Source organism: Artemia sp. Qi Xiang Cuo, chromosome 14 (genome assembly GCF_049724085.1).
Source record: "Artemia sp. Qi Xiang Cuo chromosome 14, ASM4972408v1, whole genome shotgun sequence".
NCBI lineage: Eukaryota > Metazoa > Arthropoda > Branchiopoda > Anostraca > Artemiidae > Artemia > Artemia sp. Qi Xiang Cuo.
In genome coordinates this window covers 20,839,162-20,857,836 of record NC_142807.1, presented here as the reverse complement: position 1 = coordinate 20,857,836, position 18,675 = coordinate 20,839,162, and the positions used below count along the sequence as shown (strand labels likewise).

The following is an 18,675-nucleotide window of genomic DNA, read 5'->3' as shown; positions in this document are numbered from 1 at the left end:
AAAATGTAACCGTGACAAGGTAAACCACAACCACACACGACTGTAATATTCCAACTCTTTCATTTCAACGAAAGAACATCAAAATGAACTTTGAAAAATCAAGAAAATGTAACTGTGACAAGGTGAACCACAACCAAACACTACTGAAATATTCCAACTCTTGCATTTCAACGAAAGAAATGCAAAATAAACTTTGAAAAATCAAGAAAATGTAACTCTGACAAGGTAAACCACAACCAAACACTACTAAAATATTTCAACTCTTGCATTTCAACGAAAGAAATTCAAAATGAACTTTGAAAAATCAAGACAATGTAACTGTGACAAGGTAAACCACAACGAAACACAACTGAAATATTCCATCTCTTGCATTTCAACGAAAGAAATTCAAAATGAACTTGGAAAAATCAAGAGAATGTAACTGTGATAAGGTAAACCACAACCATACACTTCTGAAATATTCCAACTCTTGCATTTCAATGAAAGAAATCCGAAATGAACTTTGAAAAATCAAGAAAATGTAACTGTGACAAGGTAAACCACAGCCAAACACTACTGAAATATTCCAACTATTGCATTTCAACGAAAGAAATTCAAAATGAACTTTGAAAAATTAAGGGAATATGACTATGACAAGGTAAACCACAACCAAACACTACTGAAATATTCCAACTCTTGCATTTCAACGAAAGAAATTCAAAATGAACTTTGAAAAATTAAGGGAATGTAACTGTGACAGGGTAAACAACAACAACACACTACTGAAATATTCCAACTCTTGCACTTCAACGAAAGAAATTCAAAATGAACTTTGAAAAATCAAGAAAATGTAACTGTGACAAGGTAAACCACAACCAAACACTACTGAAATATTACAACTCATGCATTTCAATGTAAGAAATTCAAAATAAACTTTGAAAAATCAAGAAAATGTAACTTTGACAAGGTAAACCACAACCAAACACTACTGAAATATTCCAACTCTTGCATTTCAATGTAAGAAATTCAATATGAACTTTGAAAAATCAGAAAAATGTAACTGTGACAAGGTAAACCACAACCAAACACTACTGAAATATTCCAACTCTTGCATTTCAACGAAGGAAATTCGAAATGAGCTTTGAAAAATCAAGAAAATGTAACTGTGACAAGGTAAACCACAACCAAACACTACTGAAATATTCCAATTCTTGCATTTCAACGAAAGAAATTCAAAATGAACTTTGAAAAATCAAGAAAATGTAAAAGTGACAAGGTAAACCACAACCAAACACTACTGAAATATTCCAACTCGTGCATTTCAGCGAAAGAAATTCAAAATGAACTTTGAAAAATCAAGAAAATGTAACTGTGACAAGATAAACCACAACCAAACACTACTGAAATATTCCAACTCTTGCATTTCAACGAAAGAAATTCAAAATGAACTTTAAAAAATCAAGAAATGTAACTCTGACAAGGTAAACCACAACCAAACACTACTGAAATATTCCAACTCTTGTATTTCAACGAAATAAATTCAAAATGAACTTTGAAAAATCAAGAAAATGTAACTGTGACACGGTAAACCACTACAAAACACTAGTGAAATATTCCAACTCTTTCTTTTCAAAGAAATAAATTCAAAATGAACATTGAAAAATCAAGAAAATGTAACTGTGACAAGGTAAACCACAACAAAACACTACTAAAATATTACAACTCTTGCATTTCAACGAAAGAAAATCGAAATGAACTTTGAAAAATCAAGAAAATGTAAGTGTGTCAAGGTAAACCACAACCAAACACTACTTAAATATTCCAACTCTTGATTTTCAACGAAATAAATTAAAATGAACTTTGAAAAATCAAGAAAATGTAACTGTGACAAGGTAAACCACAACCAAACACTACTGAAATATTCCAACTCTTGCATTTCAACGAAAGAAATTCAAAATGAACTTTGAAAAATCAAGAAAATGTAACTGTGACAAGGTAAACCACAACCAAACACTACTGAAACATTCCAACTCTTGCATTTCAACGAAGGAAATTCAAAATGAACTTTGAAAAATCAGACCTTTGGAGGGGGAGGGGCCGGGGGGAGGGGGTCGTTCTGTGTCTCAATGCACAAAAAAAAGTATAAAAATGGGGGAGGGAAGGGGAGGGGAGGAGGGGGAGGAGGAGGAGGGAGGAGGAGGAAGGGGGAGGAGGAGGGGAGGGGGAGGGGGAGGAGGGGAGGGGAGGGGGAGGAGGGGAGGGGAAGGGGATGAGGGGATGAGGGGAGGGGAAGGGGAGGAGGAGGGAGGAGATGGAGGGAGAGGGGCCCCTTTGGGGGGCCAAAGGGGGAGGGGCCCTTTGGGCCCCGGGGGGGGTCTGGGGGAACCTTGAGGGCCGGGGGCCCTTTTGGGAGCCCAGTGGACCTTTGAGGACCGGTGGCTTCCTTCGGGGTTGGGGTAGAGGGATTGGAACCCTTTGGGGTTGGGGTAGAGGACCTCACAACACTGTTAAAATCGAACTTGTGTATTATAACGACCGCAAAGTTTTACCCTCAAATTCTCTCCTAAAATCTCTTCAAAAATCATATTTTAAAATGTCTCTAACTGTTTCGCCGAAATAATTCCATAAAATGACTAAAACGGTTTCGCCCAAATAATCCCTAAACGTAATTTCAGCGTGTTCCTTTTGTTTGGCATCCCTGTGCTTTCACTTTGTCCCGGAGACAATTCTCTTTGGGAATGCACCAAATACATTAATTAACTTGACGTCATCTGTCAGACATTCCCTGGACACAATTTGATTAATGACTGACAGCACAGGTGTTCCCCGGAAACTCATATCATTTGGCTCGAACAACAACAAGAAGGGAGTGACAAACTTCCTGTTTTTCCATTCTCACTGACAAAGACCATAAAACCATCAAATAAATTGACCAACACACATAACCATCCATGAAAACAGACAGAAATGTGACAAAGTTCCTGTTTTTTCAAATTCTCACTGACAAAGTCCATAAAAACATACAAAAATGTGACAAAATTCCTGTTTTTCAAATTCTCACTGACAAAAACCATAAATCATCCATAACCATCCATGAAAAACATCAAATAAATTGAACAACACACATAACCATCCATGAAAACAACCATAAATGTGAGAAAATTCATGTTTTTTCATGTGAGAAAAATCCTGTTTTTTCATTCTCAGTGAGAAAACCATAAACCACATGGTGATCGTGGGAGTAACACCCCCCTTTCTACTAGTAGCCATAATATCTAACATAATCGAAGTCAGATTTTGTAATGAATGTACCCTAATTTTTCCCCCTGAATTCATGGAAAATAACCAAAGTTTTGTTTACTACAAATCATGACTTTTTACTAGATTTTGGAAAATTTACTAGATCCTCTAAATTTACTAGATTTTTTTTCATTTTACTAGATCTAGTAAAATCCTACTGACGGTGGCAACCCTGCTTCCCCTTATATTGGGACCGCCTATAGATTCTTGGTGTTTTTCATAAGCCTAATCAGGCTTGTCATCTGAGCTTGAGATACATTTTTCAAAAACAAATCTGTACTTATTATCTTATAAGTTTCAAAGCTCTAATCCATTAACTGCTTGTCATATCATTTGGAATAGCCTACCTGAGTCAGCTCAAGAATGTCCCTCGTTTGGTAGTTTCAAAAGAATTTAATTTTTTTTTTTAATATTTTGATTTTTCATGTTTAAATTTATCATTATTTTTTTAATTTTATTATTATTATTTTTTTTTGGGGGGGGGAGGGGTGATTAGCCTGGGTTGGAAATGTTTGTTGTGAGGGGTAATGAGTTTGTCTATTATTTTTTGTGGCTTGGTTTCAATTATATTTTTGGAATTTTGTTTAATTTATAGGATTGTCCTACATTTTTTTTTTTTTTTTTTTTTTTTTTTTTTTTTTAGTATTTATGCTATTTCTGTTTTTCCCCTGTTTTTTTTTCCTGGCCATAGAACCTTACGGGGGGGTTCTATATTGAAGTGTTATTGTCGTAAATTTATTGGTGCAAATACATTCTTAGACCACACTGGCTATAACATGACAAACGAAACTCAGAGAGGAGAGAAAGTAACAAAATGAAAAATAAAATCAAAAAAGGGTGAAAAAACAAGGATTTTGTCAGCCAGCGAACCATGAAGATTAAAAAATATAAGAAAATATTTCGACAAGGACCTCCGCCAAGTCGTCCTCAGTGCTAAACAAAAAAAGAAAAAAAAAAAAAAAACGAAAATCTAACCTTTCGAAGTTTACTGTACAAAGGTTAGATTTTGGGTTTTTTTTTTTTTTTTTTTTTTGTTTAGCACTGAGGACGACTCGGCGGGGGTCCTTGTCGAAATATTTGCTTATATTTTGTCATCTTCATGGTTCGCTGGCTCACAAAATCCTCGTTTTTTCACCCTTTTTTGATTTTATTTTTCATTTTGTTACTTTCTCTCCTCTCTGAGTTTCGTTTGTCAAATTTATTGGTTGAATAAATTGATTGATTGATTGATCATAGGGTAGTCTTCACGGAATAAATTGTTTGCTTGGTAGTCCCCTGTTTAGTTTTTGATTTTTTTTTTCTCTCTCTTCTTTTTTTATGTGGATCTTTGTATTTTATGATTTTTTTTTTCTTGTTTATTTTTTTTTGTTTATTTTTTTTTGTTGTGTTGAGTCTCTTAAAGGTGTGAATGTATGATGCTGAAAATGTTTTTGTTTTTTATGTATTTGCTTCATTTTGTTTCTCCCCTGTTTTTTTTTTCCTGGCCATAGAGCCTTACGGGGGAGTTTATATTGAAGTGTATTTTGTTAAGTTTATTGATTGAATAAATTGATTGATTGATTGATTGAGACAAACAATTTACTTTAAGCTATAGGTATAAATAAACAAAAGACTCCCGTGCCCTATCAAGCGTCAATGCTCAGTTCAATTATGTTAGGTATACAAGAACCTTCAGATATTTTTGGCTTTTACTGGGCAAAACAATGACGAGCTAAAAAGTTCCTTCCCTGTATATAAAGATTAGGGGTATTGCTAAAAGCATGGGTGTAAGCTATCACTCTAATTTTTATTATAGACTAGCCTGACTTGAGTGTCAGACTGTTTTTTTCTTCTTTCTTTATTTTTATGTATTTTTGTTAACTCTTCGTCTATTTAATTAGCTAAAATGTGTCCTATTTATTTATTTAGCTAAAATACAGTGTGGTACTTACGTGTTATCCCGACCACACTCAGGAAGTGAAGTTAGTTTAATCATAATGAAATATACCTAAATATGATGAAAATATAATACCTTAATAACAAAAGTATGGAAACTGCAACAGAGAATTACGGAAAGCAGGCCGCCCAGAACGCATCATATTAAACACTTAACTTAACCTACTCTATATATATAATATTTAATTAAAATATACCTGCATAGTAGTTTATCTCACTCAGGCTAAGCTGATTATTTGAGAATGCACACAGAAAACCTGTTTAAACAGATCAAACAGATCAAACTTCTTGAGTGTGGTCGGGATAACACCCAAGTACCTACAACGTAGTGTTGTTGTATAAATGTATTAATTATTGTCGTAATATTTTTAACGTAATAGTCACGTAGATGCAGCGTAGCTAGAAGGGGGAAAGGGGGAGAAACTTATTCCCATGGGCAGCCCTGCTAGAGTGCCATTTAAATAACATATATAATAAGTATTTTTTTTTTTAAGAAAAAAGAATTATTTTTAAAGAGGGCAAGATACCATATTTGCATTTGTTAAATATTTCAAACCTAGAACCCTCGAGAGACGAAGAAATAATTTGTGCCTCCGTTTTGGTAACTTGGCACTTTTGAACCCCTATAATGCGAACCCTTTCCCTGAATACCATGTACCTGATAGAAGTTGTCCTCCGCGTACTGTGTCACAGCCTCTTCCCACCTTATCTCCCATTCTCTGTGCTACCTCGCGGTATAAGGAATCTTTTATCCCTTTTTTTTTACTGATATAATAAATAGTTGTTAATTTGTACATAAATTTTGTCTTTTCTCTTATATAATAAAAGAAACAGCTCGTTTTTCCTTTTACTCTTTTTTTTGTTCCCTATCCCCTTTTTATGTTGTTTTTTTTAAACATTTGTTAATGTGTATATTTTTAATTTTTTCAGTTTTATAAGTTTTATCTTTTTAAATAGTTACCATTTTGCTGTTTTTTATATAATTGACAGAGGAATAATATAGTATTCTAATATTTAATTATTTATTTATTTTTTTGTATTATTTGACAAATTTTTTAGTTGTGGTGCTTTTGTTATGATTTTCTTGTTTATTTGTTTTTTTATGGACTTCGAAATTCGAATTCAGCTCTTCAGGGCTTGTGATAGTAATTTCTCGAAATAAATATCGATCTATCTAAGTATTCCATGAAAGATTTTGTTGAACACGTTTCCATGAATACTTTCGTTGTTAAGAGGGGGGGGGAACTGAATTTGTAACCGGGTGATAAAAAATCTACATACAACCCTGCTCTGGTTTTGATCTGTCCGATATTTGTAAGGCTTCGAGTCAGAAAAGTTTGAAAACCCTTTCTAAACTAACAAATGAGGGCAATAAGTTCGGAACAAGTTTCAGCAAATTGGCCTACTGTACAAGGAATCTCCCAGCGGATATCAGCGGAAAGACAGCTAGAAATAATTAAAGAGGTTAGCTTTAGAAAAACTTTCTCTATTTTTAGAAAGAGGAGGAAGCAAAGTTGCAATCTTTATTATGAATCAACATAAAAAATTTGTGTCTTCCAACAATCTGGAGAGCACAGTATCACATATGGAATTTTTGAATCATCATCTTCTTTGAATTTATAATCTGACTTTATTATGAACAAAGCCAAAAATGTAGTCAATAAGAAGAGACTAAAGTCAATGACCACGTGATAACAACCATTCCATATTACAGACTAAAAGTAACAATGAATGGAAACAAAAGAGATAATTTCTGAAGGAGGGGGATAGGACAGTTTACAGGCACTTATTTCAAGGAGGGGTCAAAATGCATCAAAAACCAACAAATAGCAGATAAACATAAAAAAACAGTAAACCATAAACAAATCGTAAAAAGCAGAAGATTTCAGTGGGCCCGGGCCCAAAACCTCTAGAGGCGGTTGAAAGGGGAGGGGGGGGGGTTACTTGCCCCGGGCGTAAAAAATTTAGGGGTGCAAAATTTCAAATAAATAATCTAACGTTTATAATCATTTTGTAATATTTGAATTTTTTTTACTTAAATGAAGTAGAGAACGCCGTTAGCAGAGAATATAAGCAAACTAAATCCGAAATTTTGATTTTTTCCACATCTTCATCACCATTCCTTGAAGATAAAAGTAAGTAGACCGAATTTAATTTTAATATTTTGTGTGCTATTTTGTATTCAAATTTTGTCAATAAATGAAAATCTTGCTAAAATTTGGCCTGAAAATACTGGAAGACAGGGACAGGGGCTAATCTAAATTTTGCTCCAGGCGAAAGAGAGGCAAGAACCGTCATTGGTAACCTAAGAATTGTTATAGGGCCAAAACTAAGGATATTTATTATTTTTATATTATTTCGATAAATTTTCCCTCTTTTACCACATATTTTGGGTTTACCCGAGCCTATGGTAGAAGGATGGCATCACCGAATGACGCCCTTATTGAGTTTACCTGAGCCCATGGTAGAAGGATGGAATCACCGAATGACACCCTTGTTGGGGATTACCCGAGCCCATGGTAGAAGGATGGCATCACCGAATGACGCCCTTGTTGGGGATTATCCGAGCCCATGGTAGAAGGATGGCATCACCGAATGACGCCCTTATTGAGTTTACCTGAGCCCATGGTAGAAGGATGGAATCACCGAATGACACCCTTGTTGGGGATTACCCGAGCCCATGGTAGAAGGATGGCATCACCAAATGACGCCCTTGTTGGGGATTTCCCGAGCCCATGGTAGAAGGATGGCATCACCGAATGACACCCTTGTTGGGAATTAATTAAAAAAAACTTTCCGCAAAATAAGTTTCTCAAAGAAAAGTAAAGGCCATTTTAAACTTAATCTTAGGAGATACAAATAACTGTTAAAATTGAAACCCAAAACGACCAGAAATTAAATAAAAAATCATAGCAGAAAACATACAATAAATAATAATATAAATGAATAAATAGATATTAAAGCGATTAATGCTTAGATTGGATATGAAAATCAAGCTTAAAACAAAAAAAAATATTTTGCTATTGAAGTATAAATGAAACTTAAAACTAACAGAAATTAAATAAACAATCAATGCAAACAAACATACAATATATATTAATGTAAATGAATAAATAAATCTTAAAACGAGTGGAACTTAGATTGAATATGCAAATCAAGTTTGAATCGAATAAAAATAACTACAAACAAGAGTTTGGGTATCTTCTCACTGCAGAAGCCTAAAACCTACTGCGTCATTGGCGCTTTACCGAAAACAATTCTTTGAAATATTTTCACTTTTGTAACTTTAACAAATCAAAAATTAATTAAGATTTTAGGGAATAAATATCAGCATATTTATATTAAACTGACAATGCATATTTTTTTTTTAGTAAATTCATTTGAATTTTTTTCAGTAAAGTACAAATTATATTCTGGCTTTTAGAAAGCATAGGGGTTTTGAACCCTACTCACATTAATTTACGCTCGTTTTGAGTTTGACTCTAATATTTATTTTAATTTTTGTTAGTTTTGGGTTTCATTTACTGATTTGGGGTAGTTGTATGCTTGGTAGATTATATGATAGTCCGGACGCCAGGTGTTGAAAATGTGAGCCATACCACAACGGAACGGGGATGCTAAGAGAATTAACCGACCCTCCACCCTCTAGATTGACTTGGCGAATTAAAAGATTATAGAGGTAGATGCTTGAGATTGGCGGGATCCGCCAAAACTCGACATGTGATTATGTGTCGGAGTTTTTTGTAAGAAAATACAGTTTCCAAAAGGTGTGAGGTGCAGTTTTCCGCTCAAATAGAAATGCCTAGAAACCATGAAATGCTTTCATAACAAACCAACACGATTAGTTAGAAAAAATGGCAGAGTTAAAAAAAAAATGGCAAAACTATATGAGTCTTGAACAGTCTTGGAAAGTATAAACAAAATCAAATTGAATATTAGATATATAATGATATTAATTGTTGAAAGATCCATCAGTTCAAGATTTTTTTTCACTGTATTTTTATTTTCATTTTCAATGCTGTAAGAACTGGAAAATAATAAATTTGTAATATATGAGTAATTCGTTTTCAGTGAAGCACCAATGACGCAGAAGACTTTAAGTTTTTACAGTTAAAGAAGGGGGCAGTATCCAAATTTTGTTGTAGTGAAACTATATTTGCCTTGACCAATCTTGAAAAGAACTAAAAAATTAAACTTATTATTTGATGCATAATGATATTGATTGCTAAAAGCTCATCAGTTCAAAATTTTACTGTAATTTTAATATTTATTTTCAATATTAAGCACAAAAGATAAAATTCGTAATATAATTCGTTTTCAGTAAAGCGCCAATGACGCAGTAGGTTTTAGGCTTCTGCAGTGAGACGATACCCAAACTCTTGTTTGTAGTTATTTTCATTCGATTCAAACTTGATTTGCATATTCAATTTAAGTTTCACTTGTTTTAAGATTTATTCATTTACATTAATATATATTGTATGTTTGTTTGCATTGATTGTTTATTTAATTTCTATTCGTTTTAAGTTTCATTTTTACTTCAATAGCAAAATATTTGTTTTCGTTTTAAGCTTGATTTTCATATTCGATCCAAGCATTACTCGCTTTAAGATCTGTTTATTCATTTATATTATTACCTGTTGTATGTTTTTGCTATGATTGTTTATTTAGTTTCTGTTCGTTTTGGGTTTTAATTATTCTTTAGTAGTAATTTCTGGTAGTTTTGAGTTTGAATTTTAACAGGTATTTGTATCTCCTGAGCTTAAGTTTAAAATGGCCTTTACTTTTCTTTGAAAAACTTATTTTTCGGAAAGTTTTTTTAATTAATTTTTTTTCGTTTTTGATCGAAAAAATCTTAAATTTTTTAGGGAATGGGGGGGGGGGGGTGCTTAATTCCTCATAAATATTTACATTAAAACCGCATAAAGAAAATAAAGATGATATTGACATAGGCTTTTATAAAAGTAATAAATGTAACAACTTTTTCAAAAAAAAAATAAATTAACAATAGAAAGCTTGCATAACTTGTGGACAGCGATTGACAACAATAAATTGATTGAAAAAATAGCTCCAATAAGGGGGTTTAGACCATTTCACTTGCTGACACAAAGGGATCACGACTGTTTGGAATTGACCTTAATAGGAATTTGTGTGCCAAAGCAATTTTGCATCTATCACATAGTATGTATTTTAACCTTATAATTGGATAATTATAATAGATTTCCTATGTATTCTTCCCATACAAAACCCCTTCCCATAAGTTATAAGCCTCCCTTAATCAGTTATGTCCCAGGGCATAACTTAAAACGCCTACCTCTGGGCCCTGGTGGGCTGTGTCGACACCGGAGTTTTTTGTTATCAGAACTTTGAACTATTTTAACAAAATTTCTATCTCAAAATTTTTATCTGATGCATTTAGGGCGTGGAGGAGGAATAGGGGCTAGTTGCCCTTCAACCTCTTTTGACTCTTAAAAAGTGAACAAGAACTTTCAATTTTCAATCAAATGAGCCCTCTCTAAAGTTTATACGAGCATCCCTTCCATAAAAAATAATATGAAGGATTCGGAGAATCCTTAAATTACAACCCTTGCCCTGAGGGCTTTGGGGGAGTTGTAATCCTCAAAGACCTAATTTCTAGAACTTAAAACTAGGTTAAATAAAATGGCTGTCTTAAAATTTTGATTGGATGTGTTTGGGGAAAAGGTGGGCGTGAGAGGGGGGTTAGTTGCCCTCAAATCACTTTCGACTATTACAAAGGGCACTAGCCCTTGGAATTTCCAATCAAATGAGCCTTTTTTGAAGTTTCTAGGTCACCACCTTCTATAAAAACCTTATATACCCCCAGGGCATAACTTAAAACCCTTGCGCTGAGGGTTGTGGGGGAGTTTCCTCATCAAAAACATATATTCTATCTGGAAATAAACTACGCTGAACAAAATGGCTATCTCAAAATTTTGATTGGATGTGTTTGGTGGAATGATAGGCGTGGGGGGGGGCTAATTCACCTCGAATCACTTTCGACTATTCAAAAGGGCGCTAGCCCTTTGAATTTCTTATTCAATCTGCCTGTCTTGAAGTTTCTACGACAACGCCTTCTATATAAACCTTATATACCCCCAAGGCATAACGTAAAACTCTTGCCCTGAGGGTTGTGGGGGAGTGTCCTCCTCAAAAACATATTTTCTATCTGGAAATCAACTACACTGAACAAAATGGCTATCTCAAAAGTTTGATTGGATGTTTTGGGGGAAATGATAGGCGTGGGGGGGGGGGGGCTTGTTGCCCTCCAATCACTTTCGACTATTAAAAAGGGCACTAGCCCTTTAATTTCCAATCGAATGAACCTGTTTTGAAGTTTATACGGCCACACCTTCTATAAAAGCCTTATGTGCCCCCAGGGCATAACTTAAAACCCTTGCCCTGAGGGTTGTGGGGGAGTGTTCTCTTCAAAAACATATTTTCTATCTGGAAATCAACTACGCTGAACAAAAATTGCTATCTCAAAATTTTGATTGGATGTGTTTGGGGGAATGATGGCGTAGAGGGGGGGGGGCTAGTTGCCCTCCAATCACTTTTGACTATTAAAAAGGGCACTATCCCTTTGAATTTCCTATTGAATTAGCCTTTTTTTGAAGTTTCTATGACAACACCTTCTATAAAAACCTTATATGCCCCCAGGGCATAACTTAAAACCCTTGTCTTGAGGGTTGTGGGGGATTGTCCTCCTCAAAAACATGTTTTCTATCTGAAAATCAACTACACTGAACAAAATGGCTATCTCAAAATTTTGATTGGATGTGTTTGGGGGAATGATGGGCGTGGGAGGGGGGGGGGGCGAGTTGCCCTCCAATCACTTTCGGCTATTAAAAATGGCACTGTCCCTGTGAATTTCCAATCTAATGAGACTTTTTTGAAGTTTCTACGACAACGCCTTCTATAAAAACCTTATATGCCCCCAGGGCATATCTTACAACCCTTGCCCTGAAGGTTCTTGGGGAGTGTCCTCCTCAAAAACATATTTTCTATTTGGAAATGAGCTACACTGAACAAAATGGCTATCTCAGAAATTTGATTTGATGTGCTGGGGGAAATTATGGGCGTGGGGGGGGGTGCTAGGTGCCCTCCAATAAGTGTCGAATAATGAAAAGTCCCCGATCCCTTTGAATGTCCTGTTGAATTAGTCTTTTTCGCAATCTCTACGACGCTGTCTTCTATAAAAACCTTATATGTCTCCAGAGCACTCCATGGCACTTTTGCCCTGAGGTTGTTAGCGGATGTTTCTTTTCAAAAACATATTTTCTCTCAGGAAAGCAACTATATATAAAAACACGGCTATTTAAATATTGTGATTGGATGTGTTTGGGGAAATGATGGGCATGGGGGGGCTTGTTGCCCTCAAACCCCTTTCAACGGGGACAAGGGGAATGAGCTCTTTAATTTCCAATGTAAATAGCCTGTGTTAAATTTTAGATGGCAGTATCTAGTATGAAAATATTAGCTCCCCCCAGTCAACATCTTAAAAACCTGACCATGAGTATGCTTAGGGATTGTCATTTTTAAAACTATATTTTCAATCTGGAAATCAATTACGCTGAACAAAAATGGCTATCTCAAAATTTTGATTGGATGTGTTTGGGGGAATGATGGCGTAGGGGGGGGGGCTAGTTGCCCTCCAATCACTTTTGACTATTAAAAAGGGCACTAGTCCTTTGAATTTCCAATCGAATGAGCCTTTTTTGAAGTTTCTACGACAACGCCTTCTATAAAAACCTTATAAGCCCCCAGGGCATAACTTCAAACCCTTGTCTTGAGGGTTGTGGGGGTGTGTCATCCTCAAAAACATATTTTATATCAGGAAATCAACTACGCTGAACAAAATAACTATCTAAAAATTTTGATTTAATGTATTTGGGGGAATGAAGGGTGTGGGAGGGGGGGGCTAGTTCCCCTCCAATCCCTTTCGGATATTAAAAATGGCACTATCCGTGTTAATTTTAAATCTATTGTGCCTTTTTTGGAGTTTCTACATCAACGAATTCTCTAAAACCTCAGCTACCGTCAGGGTATAAAAGACCAGCCTTGCCAAGAGGGTGTAACGCAGTGTCTTACATAAGAACATCATGATTATTTGGGCATTAGCAGCGTTAATCAAACAAGCAAGCAGTACAGTTTGATATTCTGTTTGTGAGGAACTGAATGATATGGGGGGGGGGGGGGGGCTAGTTTCCCTCCAATCACATTCCAAAATTAAAAAGGTCACTAGCCCTTTGAATTTCCAATTGAATTAGCCTGTTTTGAATTTTATACGACAACTCCATCTATAAAAACCTTATATGCCCCCAGGGCATAACTTAAAACTCTTACCCTGAGGGTTGTGGGGGAGTGTCCGCCTCAAAAACATAATTTCTCTCTGGAAATAAACTACACTGAACAAAATGGCTCTCTCGAAATTTTGAGTGGAGGGGGTTGGGGGAATGATAGGCGTGGGGGGGGGCTAGTGGTCCCCCACTAACTAACTACGAATGAAAATGTCAATATCACTTTGAATTTCCAAACGAATTTTACTGTTTGAAGTTTATAAATCACCAACTTCTTTAAAAAACCTTAAAAGCCCCTCTATCAAACCTAAAAAACCAGGCACGTGGGATTGGGGGGGATTGTACTCCTCAAAAATATATTTTCTATCTGTAAATCAACTACGCTGAACAAAAATTGCTATCTCAAAATTTTGATTGGATGTGTTTGGGGGAATGATGGGCGTAGGGGGGGGGGCTAGGTACCCCCCAATCACTTTCAACTATTCAAAATGGCACTATCCCATTGAATGCCCATTCGAACGAGCCTTTTTGAGATGTATATAACAACACCTTCTATAAAAGCCTTAAATGCCCCCTGGGTAACACTTAAAACCCTTGCCCTTAGGGTTGTGGGGGAGTTTCCTTCTTAAAAAAATATTTTCTATTTGAAAATCAACTACGCTGAAAAAAATAGCTATCTCAAAATTTTTATGTTATGTGTTTTGGATCCGGACGGGCAGAGAAGGGGGGCTAGTTGTCCTCCAATCACTTTCGACTATTAAAAAGGGCACTGTCGGTTTGAATTTCCATTCGAATGAACCGTTTTTGAAGTTTATACGACAACGCTTCCTGTATAAACCTGATATTCCCCCAGGGCATATCTTAAAACCCTCGCCCTGAAGGTTGTGGGGGATTGTCCTCCTCAAAAATATATTTTCTATCCGGAAATCAACTACGCTGAACAAAATGGCTATCTCAAAAATGTGATATGATGTGTTTGGGTAAATGATGGGCGTGGGGGGGGGGGCTAGTTGCACTCTAATCACTTTTGACTAGTAAAAAGGGAACGAGCTCTTTGAATTTACACTCGAATGAGCCTTTTTTGAAGTTTCTACGACAACGCCTTCTATACAAGCCTTATATGCCCCCAGGGCATAACTTAAAACCCTTGCCCTGAGGGTTGTAGGGGAGTGTCCTCCTCAAAAATATAATTTCTATCTGGAAATCAACTATGCTGAACAAAATGGCTATCTCAAACTTATGAGTGGATGTGTTTGGGGGAATGATAGGCATGGGAGGGGGGGGGGCAAGTTGCCCTCCAATCATTTTAGACTATTAAAAAGGGCACTAGCCCTTTATTTTCCAATCGAATGAGCCTATTTTGAAGTTTCTACGACAACGCCTTCTATAAAAACCTTATATGTCCCCAGGGCATAACTTAAAACCCTTGCCCTGAGGGTTGTGGAGAAGTGTCCTCATCAAAATATATCTTCTATCTGGAAATCAACTACTCTGAACAAAATGGCTATCTGAAAATGTTGATTGGATGTGTTTGGGGAAAGGATGGACGTGGGGGGGGGGGCTATTTACACTCCAATCACTTTCGACTATTAAAAAGGGCACTAGCTCTTTAATTTCCAATCGATTGAGCCTGTTTTGAAGTTTCTACGACAACACCTTATATAAAAACCTCAAATGCCCCCAGGGCATAACTTAAAACCCATGCCCTGAGGGTTGTGGGGGAGTGTCCTCCTCAAAAATATATTTTCTATCTGGAAATCAACTACGCTGAACAAAATAGCTATCTCAAAATTTTTATTGGATGTGTTTGGGGGAATGATGGGCGTGGGGGGGGGGGGGCAGAAGCCGTCGTAGAAGCCCTTTGAAGCTTCTATGACGACCCCTCCCATATGAAGTGCCTCAGGAAAAAAAAAAAATAAATAATAAAACATTGGAGCCGTATGGCCTTTACTATAGGCAACGCTACAGCGTTGCCTCTGATTACCCGAACCCATGGTAGAAGGACGGCATCACCGAATGACGCCTTTGCTGAGGACAACAGAATCCGCTGTCCTGAATGGCAAATACTTAGAATTTACGGGCGTTATTTAATGTCAAAACCTCATCAAGTTTTTGAAACAGCAAATGTTTTTCTAATATCAAGACAATATACTATGACACATAACTGTTTCGAAGAAGGGAGCTCAGCCTTATTGGTTCCCACCCCCTTCACATACCCTCATGTGAGGATGTTTTGATTTTATTAACGGGAAGAGATTGCTAGAGAAGCTACATAAACTTTATTATTTATTTTATATATTATTATTTATTTATTTATTGTGTATTTATTTATTTATATAATTATTTATTTATTTATGTATATATATATATTATTTATTTATATATATATATATATATATATATATATATATATATATATATATATATATTATTTATTTATTTATTTATTATTTATTTTATATATTTTATATATAAACTTTATGCTATTTAATAATATATTAGCCCTTGGTAAATCTAGATGGTAAATTCGAGAGTCAAATGAATCATTTGAATCTGTCTGAAGTTCACCTTGATCGCTGGATGTTGGGTATAGGTAATTTAGGGCTGTATAAGACAATAAAATAAAAAATTCAAATAAAAAGAATATGCAAAAATAGATAAATAAAACATACCTGACAGTATGGAGGGTTGGCTAATTGAGAAAAGTGTTTTCTAAATTCTGCCATATCACGGTAATCCTTGGGTAGTTTGTCCACATAAAGAAGTTTGGAATGCAGTCCATCTAAGGTGATAATAGAAGGATCTAGCCAATCACAGACAAGCGTTGCCTCCATAAACTGCATACCATCCAACGAGGACTTGGCGTGTAATGCAGACTCCTTATGAGCATACTCAACAAAACCATAGCCCATACTTTCACCTGCAAAAATAACCAAACTACAATGTTGGAAACAAATGTATCATAGTCTTTTTTAGAATTTCAAGCAATAATTCCTGTTCCCAATTCACTTTCAATTCCTGTCTTTCAGATTCTGTTATTCCCCCCCCCCCCTTTTTTTTACTTGTGCCAAGGACATAAGAAATCCCCTGGACCCATCAGTCTTTTCATACCTGAAGCTGCAGTTGCCTAATTTTTTATCTTAATTATGAAGTTTTTATGGCAATACCACAAATTCGTCAGTGTTGCCTCGTTAAATCACGAAAATAAATAAGCCAAACTAATTAGTTAAATTTGACAAAGTTTCACAATTCAAACTTTGACAATTCAAGCAATTCAATACAAAGTTTGACAATTCAAACATTAACAATCTTTTGATTCTCAATGATAACTAGACCTTCAAGTGTTTTACCCTATTTTTTGTTGATTTTTCCCCTGTGTTTCTTTTCTGTAAATTTGGCGCCCGCCATTAGAAGAGTACGTCAAAATTACAGCCATAGCTGACAGAGAGCAGAGACATGTCAGCTTAATAGTTATACTTTTAACTTCCCTTATAGATACAAAATATAAATTCAAATTTTAACAATTTTGGGAAACTCAACCCCCCCCCCAAAAAAAAAATATTTTTTGACTTGTGAATTTCTCTTAAAAAATCCTAATCCCCCCCTAGACAAAATTTTGTGGTGCTCCCTCCAAAAAAATCCGAAACTGAAGAGGTAAGTTCAAATTATAGAGTTCTCTACAAATTTGGAAACTTAAGGTGATAGAAAAATTTAATTAAAAGAAAACATGGCAAATTCCATTTACGGTATCAAAATAAATTGAAGCGCCAAGGACATCAAAATAAAAAAAAATTACCAGAAAAAAAAATATACAGAAAAAATTACATACAAAAAAAATTGCCAATAATATCAGCATATAATAAAACCTCAAAAGACAAATGCCATAAAATCATAAAACAATATTTAAGCAAAAAGAGGTATTCTTTGCCACCTCAAGCGGGTCTTTAATTTTTTTAGGGGGAGGAGGCAGAGCGGGCACTTGCACCAGGGGCAGAAATTTTAGGGGGGCAGAATCTCAAATAAATAATATAACATTTGTAATCATTTTGTAATTTTCAAAATTTTATTTCTACTAAAATAAAGAAGAAAGCGCTGTTGGTATATAAGCAAATCGAATGCGAAATTTACACTTTTCCCATATAAAGTAAGAAAAGTCAGATTTAAGTAAATGGAAAATTTTGGTAATAAAGGAAAATTTGATAGCCAATGAAAATTTTGTTAAGATTTGGACATAAAATTCGTGAGAGACAGGGGGGGGGGGGTAATCAAGATTTAGCCCGGGTGCAAAAGAGGCCAGATCCGCCCTTGCTACCAGGAATCTAACCAAAGAGAACCATCAAATGATAAAATCTATTTAATATATTTTCTCATTGGGCCACGCAGATTAATGAGGGAACCAAAAGTTTTTCGGATCTTAGCTTCTAAATGACTGATTAAAAATTGAGTTAACACTTTTTAGTGGAGGAATACTGAATACAAAGGTAAATGACCAAAACTGAAGCATGAAACAACACCATTACCGACATTAAGAAGGGAAGAGCCAAGGGGATAGTCTATTGCAGAATATTGACATCTAACAATCATGCTTTGCGTTCACAACAAATGAAAAGGAAGGTTCAGTAACACAAATATCTCAAGATGAAAACAGGAAAGATCAAACAACAAACAAAGAAAAAGAGAAAAAGAGAAAGAGAAAAAGAGAGCAGGAGAAAGAAAAAGAGAGGCGGTCACACCCAACAAGATTTTTATGTAATTTCAAATTAAAGCTAAATCTGTCATTCTTAGGTCCCCACATCCTGACTGTAGAACAATCTTCAAGATACAGATTTTCATTGAAGAACAATTCTTTATATTACCGATTCTTTCAGTCAAATTAATTTACTAGCTACATGGGGGGATTTCCTACATGGTTGAAAATCTAGCCCTTTCTGATTTAATTAGAAGAAGATGACAGTTCTTGCAGCAGCCCTGGGCAAAGGAAACGGAAACCCCAGCAACATTATTGCCGTGAAAATAGTTAGATGGAGATTGGAGATCATTTTACAGCATTGATTTTTCGCAAGTCATTGACTTCTGCAAGATTAAGTATATCACGGAATAAAAAGATGGAAATGAAAAGCATAGATATTTTAAAGTTCCAAGTTTA

The 18,675-nt window shown here is 35.4% G+C and overlaps 1 protein-coding gene across 1 annotated transcript in view; it reads right to left on the bottom strand.

The window, feature by feature from the left end:
- The window catches only part of LOC148944248 (uncharacterized), a 270,221-nt gene that overhangs the window by 144,304 nt on the left and 107,242 nt on the right, over positions 1-18,675 (bottom strand). The window contains exon 4 of the mRNA XM_089100235.1: positions 16,202-16,449. Coding sequence (XP_088956361.1) covers positions 16,202-16,449 — 248 coding nt within the window. The remainder of the gene's footprint in view (positions 1-16,201; positions 16,450-18,675) is intronic.